The sequence below is a fragment of the Pipra filicauda genome, unplaced genomic scaffold (genome assembly GCF_003945595.2).
Source record: "Pipra filicauda isolate LSUMZ 115617 unplaced genomic scaffold, ASM394559v2 scaffold578_size274525_pilon, whole genome shotgun sequence".
Taxonomy (NCBI): Eukaryota; Metazoa; Chordata; class Aves; order Passeriformes; family Pipridae; genus Pipra; species Pipra filicauda.
In genome coordinates this window covers 215,549-232,780 of record NW_024104729.1, presented here as the reverse complement: position 1 = coordinate 232,780, position 17,232 = coordinate 215,549, and the positions used below count along the sequence as shown (strand labels likewise).

At 39.9% G+C, this 17,232-nt stretch overlaps 1 protein-coding gene across 1 annotated transcript in view; it reads left to right on the top strand.

The window, feature by feature from the left end:
- Positions 1-2,795: 2,795 nt before the first annotated feature.
- The window catches only part of LOC113998678 (ribosomal protein S6 kinase alpha-2-like), a gene marked incomplete at its 3' end in the record, with an annotated part of 226,194 nt that continues 211,757 nt past the window's right edge, over positions 2,796-17,232 (top strand). The window contains exons 1-2 of the mRNA XM_039387579.1: positions 2,796-3,151; positions 6,366-6,410. Of these exons, the coding sequence (XP_039243513.1) occupies positions 3,089-3,151; positions 6,366-6,410 (108 nt within the window). The remainder of the gene's footprint in view (positions 3,152-6,365; positions 6,411-17,232) is intronic.

The window sequence follows — 17,232 nt, the reverse complement described above, 5'->3', positions numbered from 1 at the left end:
GCTAAATTTTGAAAGTTGCTAACTCTCTTAGGAAAAAAATCTGTAACTACTTCCTGCTCTGACCAGATTTCTTGTGTGTCCTCAGAGACAAAGTGCTTTGAACTTCGGTTTGCTTCATTGTGTGTTATTTGCCTCTATGTCCCACATATGCCATCCCCTCTTTCCCTTCTATTTATTTATTCCACTCCTAATGTGGTATTTTTAGAAGTGGACTATTCACAATTTTGTGATATTCAGTCTTTTTCTGACACAATATCTTTAAGTGGATTGGGGGGAGTTGTGGGGGTGTGGAGTGAAGCATGGCTTTTTCTGCTATTCTGTTCATATAAAAGAATGTCAGTCCTGGTTGTCCATTAGATGTTACTATAACGAAAATGACTGGTCACTCCGTAGTGACACAATTATTTCTAGCATTACATGATTATCTTTTGTTTCAGATTCTGCTTAATAACAACAAATGTGTCTGGTTTTAATATGAGGAGCTTAGTTTGCCAAATACTTAGGAATCTGAAGCTTGTGGACAAGTAAAGATGCTTTTTCACATATGAGAATTATGGCAGAGTACACAAATCATGAAGAAGAAAATCAGGTATCCTTATTAATGAAGGAGACCCTATTCTTGCAAAATCTCTAGTCAAACATTGCTCCGGAGAGTTCAGTGGGATCACTGAGTAAATGCAGCAAAAAAAGGGGGAGGGGGGGAATTACCAAATCCCACATTATTTATTTTGAGCTGAGGTTGAAAACTTCTGCTTTTCTTTATGTAGGGTTAAGAAATGGAGTACGAAATGCATGCTTTGGTTAGTCCAATAAACTTGAACATTTAATTTGGGTCCAATTCATATCTTGGTGCTGAAAGAGTGCAATGAGTTCACTGCAGGATAGATGCATCATGCTTATAACAGAAGAATATATGCTAAAGCAATAACAAGATTTCATTGCTTGGTTTCCTCTGTTTCTAATTTATGCATGTTTAGACTGACCAAACAGATCTGGAAATATACTGGTGGCTTTTGATATTCCAGTTTGGTGATAGATTAATACTTACTTAAGGAAGCATGTAATTGTATGTCTCAAGAATTAAGTGAAGTTCTCGGAAAAGGTGTAAAAAGATTAGATCTACCTGCACATATTTTTAACTTGATTGCAGGTGCAATGATCTCAAACCTTGGATTTGCTTCCCTCAAGATTATCTTGACATATCCCATTTCCCCAGTTCCTGCTGTCACAGACACTTTGGTCTTTCTCTCAGCCTATGGCACCCAAGACTTGTATCTCAGAGGATAAAATACAGTCCCGTAAATCAGAGCTAAATATTTTTTTAAAAATCAAGATGATGTGATATAATCACGTACAATCTTCTTGTGTCTTCTCTGGGACCACATGTCTGTTTCATAAAGGTCTCTGGGTTTTGTAAAATAAGTGTGGTTTGTGCTCTGAATTTGATGCACTTGGTCCTGGCTCTGTCCTCACACTTATTGGTGCTATGAGGCTGTTTGGGAGAGCGTGTACATCAAGTTAAAGGTAGTAACTATGTCTCATGTTGCTGCAGGGGAAGAAGCAGGGACAGAACACAAGAGCCAGGGAGTATGTAACAGCCAGGTTCTGTGGCTTCTGATTTCAGTTACGTGTCTGTTATGTGATTGACATCACTCCCACTACACTTTTTTGGTGAGCCATGAGTAAAGGCAATAATCTAGATACTTAATTGCTCAATCTGTAAAGCAGATGAAGCTGCATAATTGGTGTTACGAGTTGTTACTTTAGTGCTGTCACAGAAGGAAAAAAAACTGTTCATATTCAACACAATTAAAAGACCGAGTTATTGCAGCGGTATCTATTTGTGTCTCTGGCTAAGGTCTGATTTTTTTTCTTTTTTTTTCCTTTATTGTGGTTAGTGAATTTGATTCTCCTAACAGTGTTTGGCATTTGGACTTATTCATGTTGAATAGAGTTTGGGGGAGCTGGATGGGACTGGAGGAGGAACACTGCTCAAATGTTCCTTCGTAGACCGACAGAAGAATTTTCATCATTCACTAAAACTTGTTCTGAATTTGTACAGCACTGCTTATGAAAATAAGCTGTGGCTTTTTGAGCATGGAATAGAAGAAAAATTCACCCTGCATGTTGACTATTTGTTCCAAAATGGCTCTTTGAAGAGCAGTGACTTATTTAACAGTAAAACCTTTTGGACCATGACAATAAAGCTGCCTGAACAAGTTAACACGCATGCTTTGACCTCAATTCGAGGAGAATTCAAATCAACATCTGCATAAATCATGGTCTCTAGAGCTGGACATGTGCCATGCTTGTTATATAGTAAGGGTGTAATAGGCTGTGAGAGCAGAAGGAGGAAATGGCATCTGAATAGACAGACTTCACTACAGGCTTCATAGTTCAGAGATAGAATAATAAAGGAAATTAAAAGCAAGATAATTATTTTTAAGACTGGAATAATATCGGGCTTGGCAAACCTTAGAATACCCTTCTGTTAGCTGCACTTGCTATCAAGATACCAACGTTCTGAATTGTGGAAAAAACTGCCTAATTTTTCTATTGCCTGCTTCAGCCCCAGTTCAGACGTGGCGCCCTTCTCCCCTCCCGGGCACATCCTCGGGGTGCTGCGGGACGGCCGGCGGGGCTCAGCCAGGCGGTGCGGGTGGCGGGGGGGCCCCGGCGGGGCCGTGCCCGGCGCGGGGGGGCCGCGCTGCCGTTACCATGGCAGCGCCCGCCGCCGCATCCTCTGGATCAACTTTCCCGCTGGCATAAAAGCGAGCCGAGGCGGTGGCGGCGGCCAGGAGAGACGGGACGGGGCGGCGGGGATCCTTCGGCGGCTGCGAAGCGGCGGCCGCTGCCTTGTCCTGCCTCCGCGCCTGCCGAGCGCCCGCGCCCCGCCCGCGGGGCTCCCCGGGGTGCGGCGGGCAGGCGGGGAGCCATATTGCCGGGCGGGTGGGCGGAGGGTCCCGGGCCGCGCTCCGCACGGTGTCCCGTCCTCCGCTGACACCTTCCTTTCTCCTCTCCCGCTTGCATCGGCGGCCGACGCGCGCTCCTTCTGCTTGATCCCGTCTTCTGGCACGCATCGCCCAGCATGCCGATCGCCCACTTGCTGGAGCTATGGAAAGGGATAGAGTTGGAGCCCATGGAGACGGAGGTGAGCGGCATCGGCGGTACTGCCGGCCCCGCTTTCCCGCCGGGTGAACCACCTCGGTGCTGCCCGAAACCTCCCGAAATGGGGTGTGATGAGGATCCCTCGTTCTGTCCGCTCCCTGCTGAGAGCGGGAAGCGAGGCTTGGCTCGGGAACCTGTTGCCCCACACGCGGGGCGGTTTGGAGCGCGTTGCACGGTGCCTCGGTGGTGCGGAATGTCCTGTCCTGTCCTCCCGCCCGCACCGGGCTCAAGTCGGAACCTGCCCCGGGGGACTGGGGCGGCTGAAAGGGAAAGAGCGTATACAACGGGTACCAGGAAAGCGGGCTGAGTCGGGCTCAGGCTCACATTTACACATGAATTATGTCATCTGCAATTTGAGGCTCGCCTAAGTCCGTAGACTTCACCTGGGTTCTGATTACCTGTTTTCCCGTTACCTCTAAGCACAGGACTGTGCTTTCAGGATAATACTGGAAACCCAGTGCTGTGATAACTACTTGACTGCTGTGTTGTATGTACTCACGATTTGTCTTGTAGCGTTTTCGTTACCTGCAATTTAAGGTTGTGTTGTGTTAAGAAAGGGATCATTCAAGTTCAAGAAGTGTTTGGAGAATGCTCTCGGGCACATGGTGTGATTCTTGGGGTTTCTTGTGCAGAGACAGGAGCTGGACTCAGTGATCCTTGTGGGTATCTTCCATTTCAGTTTATTCTGTGATTTTTGTACAGTAATGGGACAGGTGGATTCCTGACTGTTTCTGGGACTCTTTGAGTAGTGCAGTAAAAACAAAGTATTTCAGGACAGTTGTTTACAGCACAGCATACATATTTGTAACAGATGGTAGAAATAGATGAGTGAAACTTGAGAGGTGTAGGGGTTTTGTGTTTATTTAACACCCTGCCCCATTCTTTGATTGAAGTGTTGTAACAGGGGTTTGGTGAGAAGGGCAGAAAGGAGTGCAACTCAACCAGCCAGGATACGGGGAATACAAAACATCTCTCTCAAAAAAGGAGTTGCTGACCTGGAAAAGGTTTCACATAAGGTTTTAGTTTAAACATGTAAACAATACAACAGAAGTGGTACTGTAATGTATTATCACAGCACAGCTCATTCTGGAGTCCCTAGGTGAAGGATAAGTTGTGAGGGGCTTGCAGAGGTTTAAATGGTGTAATTCACTTCTGCATACTGACACTTGTTCCCCTTTGTGTGATGCAGGGAATCTGACTACTAATAAACAGATTATAGCTGGGAAACAGTGTATCCTGATTTTGTTTGAGAAATCAGTTGATACCTTGTTAAATAGCTCTAACAATGAGAACGAAGATTTGTATAACTGTACTTATGGTGAACAGTTTTCTGCTGAACATCGTAAAAATGGTGCTTCCCTCCAAGTCTTCCTTTCCACTGACTACAGTATTCAAAGCACATATACATGCTTGTTCTTTTTCTTCTTCCATCCCTTCTCCCTAAAATCAGTTTGTTTTGTGTGTTCCCAGTGTTTTTCTTTCTGGCCCAGGCAGAAAGCACTTCATTTATTGCTTAGATTGCTTTTTCTGCCATCAACTTCTGGGAAAAACTTCCTTAGATCATAGAGTAAGTCCTGCACTAAAGCCCCAATATACATAGCTTGGGACACCCTTGTATTGTCACCTCTTTTGTTGGTAGAGGACTGTTTAGACCTTTCTTCCAGAAGAAACTATGTGGATCTCCTTACCAGGTGTAACTGCCCCATTGCAATGCTAGTTGTTCAGAGGTTTGGGTTTGTAGGTTATGGTGGCGCTTTTTTTTTTCCTTTTTTTTTTTAGTTTGTTTCCTACTTTAAAGAATACTGTAGTTGAGCTACACTGCTCTATTGCAGAACTCTCTTGCAGAGATTTCACTTATGAAAAGTTTACAGAGGGTTAACGAATTGCAGTCATGAACTCCTGTGTTTTAGATGAGAACAAAAGATAGCACCATTTATTAGCTCTATTTATTGCTGTCTCTAAGCACATTAAAGATACACTATAACTTATAATCATTTTAGATTATGCTGTAGATAGAATTCCTGAAGTACCATTTGCTCAAATCTAGGAAAGGTACATAGAAATTAATTTTGTTTCTTGTGGGCTCTTCTCCATGAAGACACTTTCAAACAGCAGAAACATTTACTCTGTAATGAGCTGAATGCAGCTTAAACACTAGTGGTTGCACTGATTCAAGGGAGCTGTCATGGTCTCTGCATCTGTGTGGGATAAATTGTTTTCATGATTGTCTGCAAGTTGTTCTTTTTCACGGAAGCTTTTCACAGTTAGTAGACAAGAAGGGAGGCAGTTTAATTCTTTGATGCATATGGACCTCTTTCTCCTTCTCTTCCTTAATGCCAAAAACCCTTTTAAAACAGAGGCATTTATGAGTGCCTGTGCATGACTCAGGTAAATGACTTGCAGATACTAAAGACAGCTTTTATAGTAAATCAATCACTTGATAAGGAAGAGTGCATTGAGAGCATGTTCTATATTATGTTTGTATAAAGGAAGATTAGAGTTAAATTCTGCTTCCTTCACCTGTTGACTCAGGAGGTCATTAATTGTGTTTGACAAGTAAGCAAGAAAATTGGGATATTTGCTGGGTCTAGAATTTCTTTGTGAGTAGGCAAAGTTATTGATCCCACTCAAACTGGACAGATGGGATAGTGAATTACAGCCTTGGGAATATTTTTCCTGAGGAAAGGCTGTGTGATCAAGCTATATGGAATCTTTCTACCTATTTTCCAAAGGGTTCCTCACTTAATAGATTTCAGCTGAGCTCAATATTGGAATGGAAGTTGAGTGTTTAGAAAATTTTGTCCTATATATACACATATATTCTCTTTTCTCAGCAAGAAATGCAGTTCCAGTTCTCTAATTTTTTCATGAATAATCTTGTTTTGTTCTTTATTCATTCTGTGGCAAACGTGTCTTTAACTATTCATCAGCAATTTTAATAGTACCAGTATGCTCTTGCTTTCTTCTCTTAGCATTTTATATATCTTGGTGAAAGCAAGTCTCCATGGATTCAAAGTTTAATTTATCTGTGCTAAGTGTGAAGAATTAAACGTGCCTTCTAAAGTAGTATAAATTGAAAGCAAATTAACTGCCTAAAACTAAGGTGAATTTTGTGCTATATTTTGGCTTAGAATTGCCTTTCTTGATAACATATATTTATATAACTTTTCCTCTCTTTTCTCCTCTCTGTTCACTAGACTGTGGTGGAAGATGCTGCCCCAGATGAAGAACCTGTAAAAGAGGTAAATCTGCTTATTTATGGATCACACAAATGTTAAGGAATTATGATATCTTCTTCTGCCTTCATGGAAGCAAAATGTCTCTGATACTGTTTCTCCACAGGCTTCTACCTATGAAGATGTGAACCCAACCCATTTTTGATCTCTTACTAAAAGGTCAAGTGGAAAAAAAAGATATGTTGAACTGGAGGTTAGGGAATTTTGGTTTACAGGTATTGTCTGTGTGCTTTTTCCAAGAAAGAGCACACAACTTCTTGAGGCATATGGTTTTCCTGCAGAGAAGATTTTGTAATAACCTCAAAAAGAATAGCTGTCGTATAAACAATATTTGTGTATTGTAAATTTTGCCTGATAAATTAATTCCAAGGACCGTTAAATAGAAGTCATTACTTTTTGTCCACTAGGCTGGCTCTTCACCAGAGGAAGACTGAGCTAACAATTTGTTTCAAGTTAATCTGTTGTTTATATTACTGTAGCACTGTGCTATTGTGCTGATTAAAAAATCAAACCCAAACCTACAGGAAAAGGTAAGTCTTACCTCAAAGTGTTTAAATGTCCAATTTAAACATAGAAGGTGATATGAAGATACAAAGCAGGTGAGAACAAATCAACATCCACTTTTATGGTTAGTTGAGGGCAAAGCTTGACTGGAAAACTGGCTGCCAGTGGCCCCAGGTGTTAGTGCAAGGTGCTCCTGGTTTGTGTAGAGTAAACCAAGGTGTTCTTGAAAGATCATTTGTCATTTGCAGATGTCAAAAAGTGAAAGAGACTGAATCCCTTCAAGAATGAAGGGAGGCTGCAAAGATGCTTGTCTAAGAAGCCACCTTTTGAAGATAAACTTCCCAGTATCTCTTACTCCTGGAAATACAAAACTTACCTTTGATGTTTGATTTTCAGTGCAAGGATGTGTTTTTGTTAATTTCCACTATGCTAAAGGCATAGTTTTAACCCCTTAATGATAGAAAGGAGCAATAAGTCTTAGTTTTGATCTCTGATGTGAATGCAATTTCCCAATGTGTTTTTCCCCCTCCTTTTCCATTTCTTAAGAAGAGCAGTAAATTACTTTTCAAAAATCTTGGGAATGAAATTAGGGTCAGGTAACTTGGCTCATGACTTTTTTTGAGGATATGGCTGAAGATCAAATTTCTGGTTTGTGGGTTTTAGGAGGACTTTTTTATGAAGCCACCCTTCATTTCCCAAATTAATTTAAGCTAGTTAATTTTCATTAGGGATGCTTCTTATAATTCTGAAGTTTAAATTTGACAGAAAAAAATGGCATGTAATGCCTACTTGTATAGAAATGTTAAGCCTGTGTTCTTATTTTCTGATGTATTACAATTTGCAATTCGATGTCTGTAATGGTGTTTCTTTCTGGTGTCTGCTACTCAGTAAGGTGATTGCAATGCCTGTATGATGAATGGGAGCACATACTTATGTCTGACTGAAAAGCCTACTTCACTTGTGCATTATAAAACATGTACACAGTGACCACTAACAAATATCACTGTCCAATGTAGAAGTACCCTCACCCTTCACTTTCCACACTGCTTCATTACACAGTACTACAGAAAAATACGACAAGAAAATCTGACTTTCCCCCTTACTCTGCTGCTGTCATGCTGTTTCAGCCCTTTACTGGCTTAGTCTGTAAGCCTCTTCCATTTCTATGAAGCTGGTGTCCTACTGTAGTGGTGTTGCAAGAAGGAACAGTCTGCTGTTCTAGTGACTGATAGCTGTACTGTGCTCAACCCCAAAGTAGTTTTTCTTTTTGTTTGAGACATTGAAGCATGACTTAAGGAGTGAATTTGACTCAAGTAATGCAGTGGCTCACATCTGCTTAAAGGATGTTCCTCTAAATAACCTGCTTTAGACTATGTTGGCCTTCTGCTTTCTTCTGTCCTGTGTATGGTATGGACAAATGAAATGGTGGTAAAATGCATCATAAAAACTGCATTTATCATTTTTTCTGAGATCTGATCTTCCTGTTTATGGACAAGTTCTTTAAATTTTTGGGGGGTATAAATTAATGGGATTGTTGGATACAGCAGGTGCTTCTGAGGCACATCTTGGCCCTAGATTGCTGTGTGTCAGCTCTGCTCTGGAATTGTCACCTGCATTACTCAGAGTTGCTACCATCAGGGGTTTTCCCTTGGATGGGGAACATCCCAAAGCTATGGACCCAGTTTGTCCTACCACAAGGCAAGCAGGTTAGTGGATGAAAATTTCCTTAAGAGGATTTCAAACTCCTGCAGCAGTCATTGCTTAGACTTATGGGATGCAGTTTTCCTTACGTGGTTATTTTTGGCAAACTGCCTTTTCTTGGCGGTTTGACCACCTGTGTTTATTAGAGGCTCCAACATACTTGAGGGTAATGTGCTTTGTGGTCTAGTCTAGGTCAAAGTGTTAATATTCTATCTTAACCTCCTTGAAGATGCAGTTGGCAGCAAAAGTCTTTGTCACATCTTCCTAAAATAATGAGTATATGTGCAATACAGCTCACAGTACTTTGAAATTACAGCATTCAGAAAGCTAGCCTGTAATAGTGCTTTGAGCTGTTTTACCCTTTCAAGTGAATTTGTATGCTCTAATTCAAACATTGCACGGGGCTCCTGGGAAAGTAGAGGAGATATGTAGTGGAAATGATGATACACAAACAGAACTGCATGGCAAAACTGAAAATGGCAGGACCTAGGCTTACTATTAACTCTTATACAGTTTCCAAAGACACATAACTTCTGCTGATACTATGTACACTGGTGCAAATGCGAATAATAAAAAAGGTGGATGCTCTGTGTATAATCTCATGGCAAGCATACATTGCAGGCTCAACCACTGTCCATAGAAGATATGAATTTATTGGATCCTCAGTGAAATATCAAGTTTTTATAAATAATGGCAGTAATAACTCGTGATACCATTTAGAAACTGAATTAAAACTATGTTGAATGGTCACAGTGAGGAAAGCAACAAACCTGCTTTATCACTGGAAATTTTATATTTGTTGCTCTAGTGCTACTCTTCTCAAGTCAATAAGTGCTCATAGCAACATAGAAAGCTGATGCTGGAAGGCACTTCTGCAGATCCTCTAGTTTGATCTTCTGTGCCTTGAATGGACTCTACAAGCTCTCTGGGACCCTGTTCTAGTGTTCACACTACATGCAAAAGAAAATTCTCATGTTTAAATAAAATTACCTGTGCTCTGTTTTGTGTCCACTGCCTGTCACTTCACTGGATACCTCTGCAAAGAGTCTGGCTCTGTCATCTCTACTTCCTCCACATATTTATACATGTTAATAAAATACTCTCCATTCCTTCCCTGTCCCCTGTCTTTTCTTCAGGGGGAACAAATCCAGCTTTCTCAGAATCTTTTTTTTTAAGGTCAGATCCTCTCATCGATTGTTCATTTTTGTGGTGATTATTCACCTTCACTGAGCTTGCTTGGTTTTTGATGCATCTCACTGTTCACTTGAACCAATCAGTCAATTCACTTCAATCAATTCTTCATCTCTTTGTCTGAGATGATGATATGGGAGACAATGTCAAAAGCCTTACTTAAAGCCTATACACTCATCCTCCAAAATGGTCATCTCTTCATAGAAGGCTGCCAGGTTGTTTAAGCACAATTTTCCTCTTCACAAATCTATTCTGGCTACTCCAAATAATTTTCATTCGTGAGTTTGTGAGTTCTTTCCAGAAGGATCTGATTAATCATCCTTTCTGGTGTCAAGGTGAGGCTGACTGGCTTGCAATTTGTTGGGTCTTCTTTCTTGAAGATAGGAACTACATCCTTTCTTACAGCTCTCAAGAAGCTTTCCTAATTGCTGTGATTCTTCAGAGCATTGAGAGTGGCCACACAATGATATTGGCCAGTTCCCTCAGCATTCATGGCTATATCTCATCAAGTCCAGCAGACTTTAATTTGGGAAGGGAGAAGGGGGTGCCATGTCCAGTTTGTTTAAATGCTCCCTCCTCCACCAAGGCCAAATATTTCTTTTCCACCTATTTTAGGGGCTTGGGAATCCTAAAGGTCCAGTAAAGGCTAAGGCAAAGAAAGTACTGGGCACCTTGGTCTTGTATCCTTTGTCACCATCTCCCCTTCCCCGCTCAGTAGCATGACCAAAGCTTCTCCTTTTGCAGCAAATGTATCTGTAGCAGCCTTTCTTGTTACCTTCTATGTCTGTCACCAGATTCAATTGCACATGGGCTTTGCCTTTCCTGACACCATCACTACATGCTTAATAGTCTCCATGTTCCTCCTGGACACCTCTCTGTTTCTTCCATCTATATATATTCTTTCATGTCTGAGTTTTGTCAGATATGCTCCTTGTTCATCCATACATGCCTTTGACTGCCTTTGCATGATTTTCTGTTGATCAGGGTGGCCAAATCCTGAGCTTGGATGAGGTGATCCTTGAAAATTATCCAGTTCTTCTGGACCTCTCTTCCTTCCAGAGTCATCTACCATGGGATTCATCCAATCAGGTGCCTGAAAAGGACAAAATCCGCTCTATTGAAGTCTAGGATTGTGATCTTGACTTTTGCTTTGTTCTGTTGTCTCAGGATCTTGAGTTTCTCCTTCTCATGGTTGCTGCAATGAAAACTGCTCTTGAACTTCAGTCTTGACCAGTTCTTTCTTGTTTGTAGGGGTCAGGTCCAGCAGAACAACTTCCCTCCATGGCTTGTTTATCACCTGTGTCAGGAAGTGCATTCATCAATGCAGAAATCTCTTGAATTGCTTTTGCACTTTCAGAAGATAACAGGGTGGATAAAGTGGATTCTTTGAGGGTTAGGGTCTGTACACATAAGGCTTTTTCCTGCTGTCTGAAGAAGGCCTTTGCTTCTTCCTGATCAGGTTGTCTGTGGTAGGTACCTACCACGGCACTGAGGCACGTCTGTGCTATTGTAATGTTAAACTGCCAGTAACAGCCTCTTTCAAAGGTGCTGTAGTTGTATTCAACTACGGAAACAATAGGAAATTTTTCCAGGCTGTTTGTTGTGGTCTTCACTAGGATTATGTCAAAACTGCTTAACTGGTGCACTTGAGTACTAGAATTGCTGGTGTATTGCTTTATTTCTCTTGCCAGAAAAATAGCAGTGAACTTAAGGCAGGTCAGAACATTCTGGTTTGCCATTAAAGTAGTTGGTTTTTTTTGCAAAATTGGGCAGGTTGTTTTTTTCCAGTAGTATCTGGTGAACATCTTGTGTCTCCTACTTCAATTAATTAAAAGTCTGAATACACCTGGTATGGACTGTTCAATCCATTATACAGATAAATGTATGTTGGGAATGATTTTTAATAGTAATCATAGTTGACTGCACAGTGCAGGAAAAAAAAAATCTATATCCCAGTGGATGATCTTGCAGATCACAGGTTAGTATGTGTATTGAGGGCCCTCTAAACAGAATAACTTTAGTTTTCTGCTGCTTTGTGAGTTGTATGTTTTAGTTGTTGGGAATGATCACAGAACACAATCTTCTCCTGGGACAGGAGGTTATTAAAGATAATTATTGAAGTGTCTTATTAATTTGGATCTGTGTATGTGCACACACACACACAAATCTGTATCTTGTTAAAAAGCTTGGGCAATGGAAGCAGCTTGTCCTTTCAGGGAAAAACAAATAGTAAGCTTATGGTCAAATGAGTGGTATGGCACAGAACGGAGAGAAGTGTAATTTTGTAATATGATGTGAAAGCTCTTGAGGAGGGAAGCCTAGTTTAGGTTGCTAGATGACAGCAACATGTTTACTTACATGTTTTTTTCTTCCTCAAAAAAACTCCAAGCATTCAGAATTATTGAAACATGTTTAAGAAAAACATTTATAGTAATGAAAAATTGTTTTCTTATTGAGTAATGCATTATAATCAAAGTATGTAAGTAGCTCTAAGTTCAGGTATTGTGCTACACACCTTTCTAAAATAGAGACGCCTATAAAATGATCTGGGATGACTTGTTTTTCTCTACAGAAGTATGTACTGAATAAGCTCAAATGCAGACCCTTGTCTGATTACCAGAAGATTATGACCTTGCATAGATTCTTACAAAATTACAGTGGTGATGTATTTAAGAAACAAATTATTTCTCCTTCCCACAGCTCTTCTTTGAGCATGTGGTGTAGGCAATGTAAGCTGTTTTAGTTTACTTAAACCTTTCCATTAAAAAAAAAATCTCAAGTACTTTAACTCTTATGAAGGATTTGGTAGGTAATAACTCTGTAAATTGCTCTTTAGAAGCTGGTTTTTTTAATATATTTTGGACATTGGTCTACAGTGCCTATGTTCCAACACCTTAAAAAAGTAAATAACTGCAATTTGTTTTGGAATGAAATTGATCAGGCAACCAACTGATTATTGGGAAAAGTGTATAAAAATGTGTGTCCTTGATGGAGATGAAGGGTTATTTCATCACTGACTTAATGTGGCTAAAATGTGAAAGGGGACAGCTGGGGTTATGGGATGAATGAAGTGTCTTCTCCTCCTCTTACACCCCAGAACCTGTGTTCAGAATCCCAGCACTGGAGGGGAAGCTGACAGGACAACAGCTGTGCTATAGAATTTTGTTACTTCTGATTCTTTATAAATTGACTTCTTGTTGTCACTGTCCTCATTAACTGAATTAGGGCAGACATAGGAGAGCTGTCAGTATAGAAAGACCTGATTACTTTTTTTTCTCTTTGATATTTTTCCTTCTCCTCCCCCTTGTACAATTCATACAGCAAACAGAGATGTAGAAAATTTCAACTTTTCGGGGCTATGCAGTGTGTAGAAAAACTTATTACACAAACTGAAAGAACTGAGACCTTTGAATTTTAATGTTTATGTTTAATGATGTCCCATTCATGTTAAACTTCATTTTCTAGCTATTTGTTTGTACGGTCTCTGTTATTCTTTGAATTATTGCTCTCAGACAGTGTGCTGTTGTGGCTCAGAAGCATTAGAAACAAGGTAATAGCATTTAAAAAAGACTTCTGAAAAAGTCTATGAACCTTTATCAGGATTTCTCAACCCCTCTGGCTTTCTGCAGCTGTTGCTAAATGCTGATATCTCTGATGAGTGGCAACCTGCATTGAAACTATTCTTTCCATAGCTGAAGGGTGACAGATTTTGTTTCTCAGAAACCTTAGTTTTTAAGAACCAAAAAAACCGCTCTGTTTCAATATCTGTTGAGACCCTAAATGAGGGGATGATGGTGTTCTGGCTGGTAGAAAAGGTCACTGATGTTTATAGTTCATGGCAGAGCTTCTGTTACCTGAGATAGTACCTGATGCTCACTCCCACTGAAGTGTAACTTTTATATGTGTTGACCCTGGTCTTCTTAAACTTCTCTTGAATCAGAGCTTTGCTGTGGTGGTGATTTCACCACTGTTCCTGATACTCCAAGAAGCACTGACACAGTGGGGTGATGTAGCCTGCAGAGTTCAGGGACAGTGCATGGTGGTGTATGTTTTGTGGGTGTGTTTTTGTTGTGTGTTGGATTTTTAAGTTTGCAATGTTTGGCTGTAGAACAAACAGCTAACCAACCAAATTTTTTCTGAAGTGGATGCTAAAATGACCAACTCTGATGTACTCAATCAGGCAGCCAGTTGGATGCATAGCAAATATATTGTGTTTGGAAGCTTTTAAAATAATCTTTGCAGACTGCACTGCAGCAGTCACTACTGAGGAAATGTCATGCTGAATGGGAAAAAGAAGTTCTGACAGTGTATGAAAGATGTAAAATGCTTCATGGAATAAGACTGCTTGATTTTGAACAGGAATTATTATTTAAGACAAATGAAAGTTCATCTGGGGAAAACCATGCCCTCTTGAAAACGATCTTGTACCACGATGGTAGTTGGTGCCTAAGAGTGTGCTGGTTCTGAGCGAATCGTATCATCAGGAGAGATGAGTCACTTGGCAGTCCCTAGAGTCAAGCATTATTTGTTTCTGTGATGAGTATGGTGCCTCCTAGAGAGCTGTGTCTTTTAAAATGGAAACAAACTACAATTTACATGTAGATGATTACAACTTTAGGGTGAGAAAATCCATTTTTCTTTATTACAATGAGCTCAAAGTCAATTGTTTTCCATTTTTTTACCCCTAGATTACTCTAATTTTCTTGTTCCTTCTATGGTTTGTTCTCTCCTAAGAACATAGTGTTTTGTGTTGAAATGAGAGTTCTTTTTTTGAATCCTCTTCTTCGCGCCTTTCCTGCTATTCCAGGGTTTATAAATAACTTTCACCAAAGGAAAAGTGATGTGACAAAGCAAGATGAGCACTGTTGTTTTGGAAGAAAAAAGTCTTCCTTTGACTGCTTTCTTCCAAAGATTTGATGGGAAAAATCAGAACATAGCTCTAAATCTAAAAAAAATTTAAAAATTAAAAAATATGTTCTCAAGTGGGCATGGCTAGACACAGAAGAATTATGTTGTTATTGTAGATGTCAAGAATTAAGCTTCTGTTTCTAGGCAGTTTTGTGTTTCAGGGTGTAATTTATCCAATACTTGACTAGTTTTCCCTGTTGACTAGAAAGGGAGCTTTTGGTAATAAATTAATCTGGTTGCATTTGAACAAATGAGTTAAACTTGCAGAAGTTCTGTGTTTATAGAACGCGTGATCAGTACGTGTGCGTGTTAATTACACTCAGGGTTTCACAAAGATTATGTTGAAATTTACCGGTAGCGTGTGAAATATGCAGTGTGGTTTTTGTTGCTGCTCTGAATACATTCTAGAAGTTGAGGAGGAAGGCAAATTACCTCTTCTGAAGCAGCTGGGTTCTTAAAAACTACCGGATGCTTTGTCTCATTTGGCCAACTATTTCTGATAGGTGACCAGAAAAGTCATGTTGTATACTACCTCTATGGAAGACAGAAGGTTGCATCAACACCAGATAAGTGTGGGGTTGAATTAAAGATCTGGTGTCTAGAGTTGCAGGTGGGTATTTATACAGTATTGTCTCTGTGAAGTTAACTGAAAGTTCCCAGCTGTTCAAAACTTTGGTCCAGCATCTATATAGAATTTCTGGCATATCTAAGTTTCTTGAAGTTTAGGTATCATGATCAAATGACCTCTTCATAATTATATGAAGTTAAAACTTTAAGTCTTCTAAACATTTTAATTCTGGATGTGAAGAGCTTAGTACCTTACAAATTCTGCCCTTGCTCAAACCTGTCTCATCAAAAGTGAATGTGAATTTCCTGATTGCTATTTTGTCTTTATTTTGTAGCCGTTTTCTCCCCTTTTTAATTGGTATGGTTTTGTGAAGTCAGTATTTAGAGTGATTACTAGGTTTGTTTAGTGTGGTCTAGAATTCTTTTTTCTGATAACAAACTTGAAACAAAACAAAAAGAGAGGGAAAGCATAGTATGTACTAGCTGGCATTCACATATTGGATGGATAATTGAGGTACAGTCTATCTGTTTCGTGAATGTCTTTTGTTATTTGTGGTGCTCTGAGTTTTAAGTGTGGTGTTTAGGCATGTTTATTCATATTTAGGTACTTGAATAAGTAGCATGATCCTCCTGTACACTGTAACAACCACAGTTCTTATCTCCAGTAATTGGGAACTGAGGAGTCATCAACATTTACTAATCTAAAACTGTATATTTTTAGTCCAATTCTCAATTTTCAACTGTAGAGAAAATGTAATACTAATATATTTAGTAATAGCTCTTTTGAAAGAAAATTCCAAACACAAAAATGAGCAAAACAGTACTTTCAAGTTTGTACACAAGACTGTTATTTGAGTGAATTGCTTCCTGGTTTGTGCTGTTAATCATGCATATTTAGTTTGTATCATCTCCTGCATTTTCCTGTAAAAAGCCTTTAATTATGGGGAACAGTCTTGAGAGAGACATTTTGTATAGCATATATTACAGCAGCTTTTAACATTATTTGCTTTATTAATCTATTTTTTTTAAGAAAACTAAGGCTTGTGACTCACCCTTTCTATAAAATAAGCTGATACAACAGAATTAAATTGCTTAAGTAGTGTTTTGGTTATGTCCGTGAGCCTTCTCCCACCACCTGTCATCTGAAAACTCTTTCTGACTTACACAGAAGTGTACCTGTGAATTTCTACATCCCACAGTGTGTTTGAGGGCTGTGTTACAGACTAGCCCTGGTGGCTAAAGGTGCCGAGCACCTTGCTTAAAATGCTGGAGCAAGGATCTTGAAAGCTGCTCTGAGACTGTTTCCTCCTGGATCCCTTATACAGTAAGTAATTATTCAGCTCCAGGAGTAAGCAGTTAAGTTTGTGTTGCTTTGAGTTTGCTGCTATGATCTAGCTTCATGATTCATACTCCTGCTTGCCAACTGGAGGTAGCGTAAGGCTTAATTAAATGTGTAAAACATTTTGAACATTTTCCTGAAATACGGTTTGTCATGCTGTTTATAGCTGGCAGACTTGCACACCTTTTTGGTTCTCAGAGCCAGCTTTGAATAAATAATTGACTTTGGGCAGGTGCTGGGGTATTTGGTGTACATACTGTCAGCCTTGAAGTATCTGTGTAAAAAGAATATTTAATAATTTAAAAATGGCCAAGATTAAAGGGTGTATACATCACACAGTGTGCAGATGAAAAATGTGTTCTTTTGATTGCTTTGTGCTCGTTATAAAATTTGAAAGCCCTGAAAGCTTTGATGTCTAGGTGAGGCTTATACAATGCTATTGATGAAGCTACGCAGAATCCAGTTCCTATCCGTGGAACCCTGCAAGTTCCCTGGCTTTGAAAGAGGAATTTGAAAACTGATCTTCCTTTCAGGCAGGTAAGCAGGAGTTCTCATGCACAGTAGATCATCAGCCAGGAGTCTCTACACCTGGATCCTCATTTTGACTTCTCTAACTCT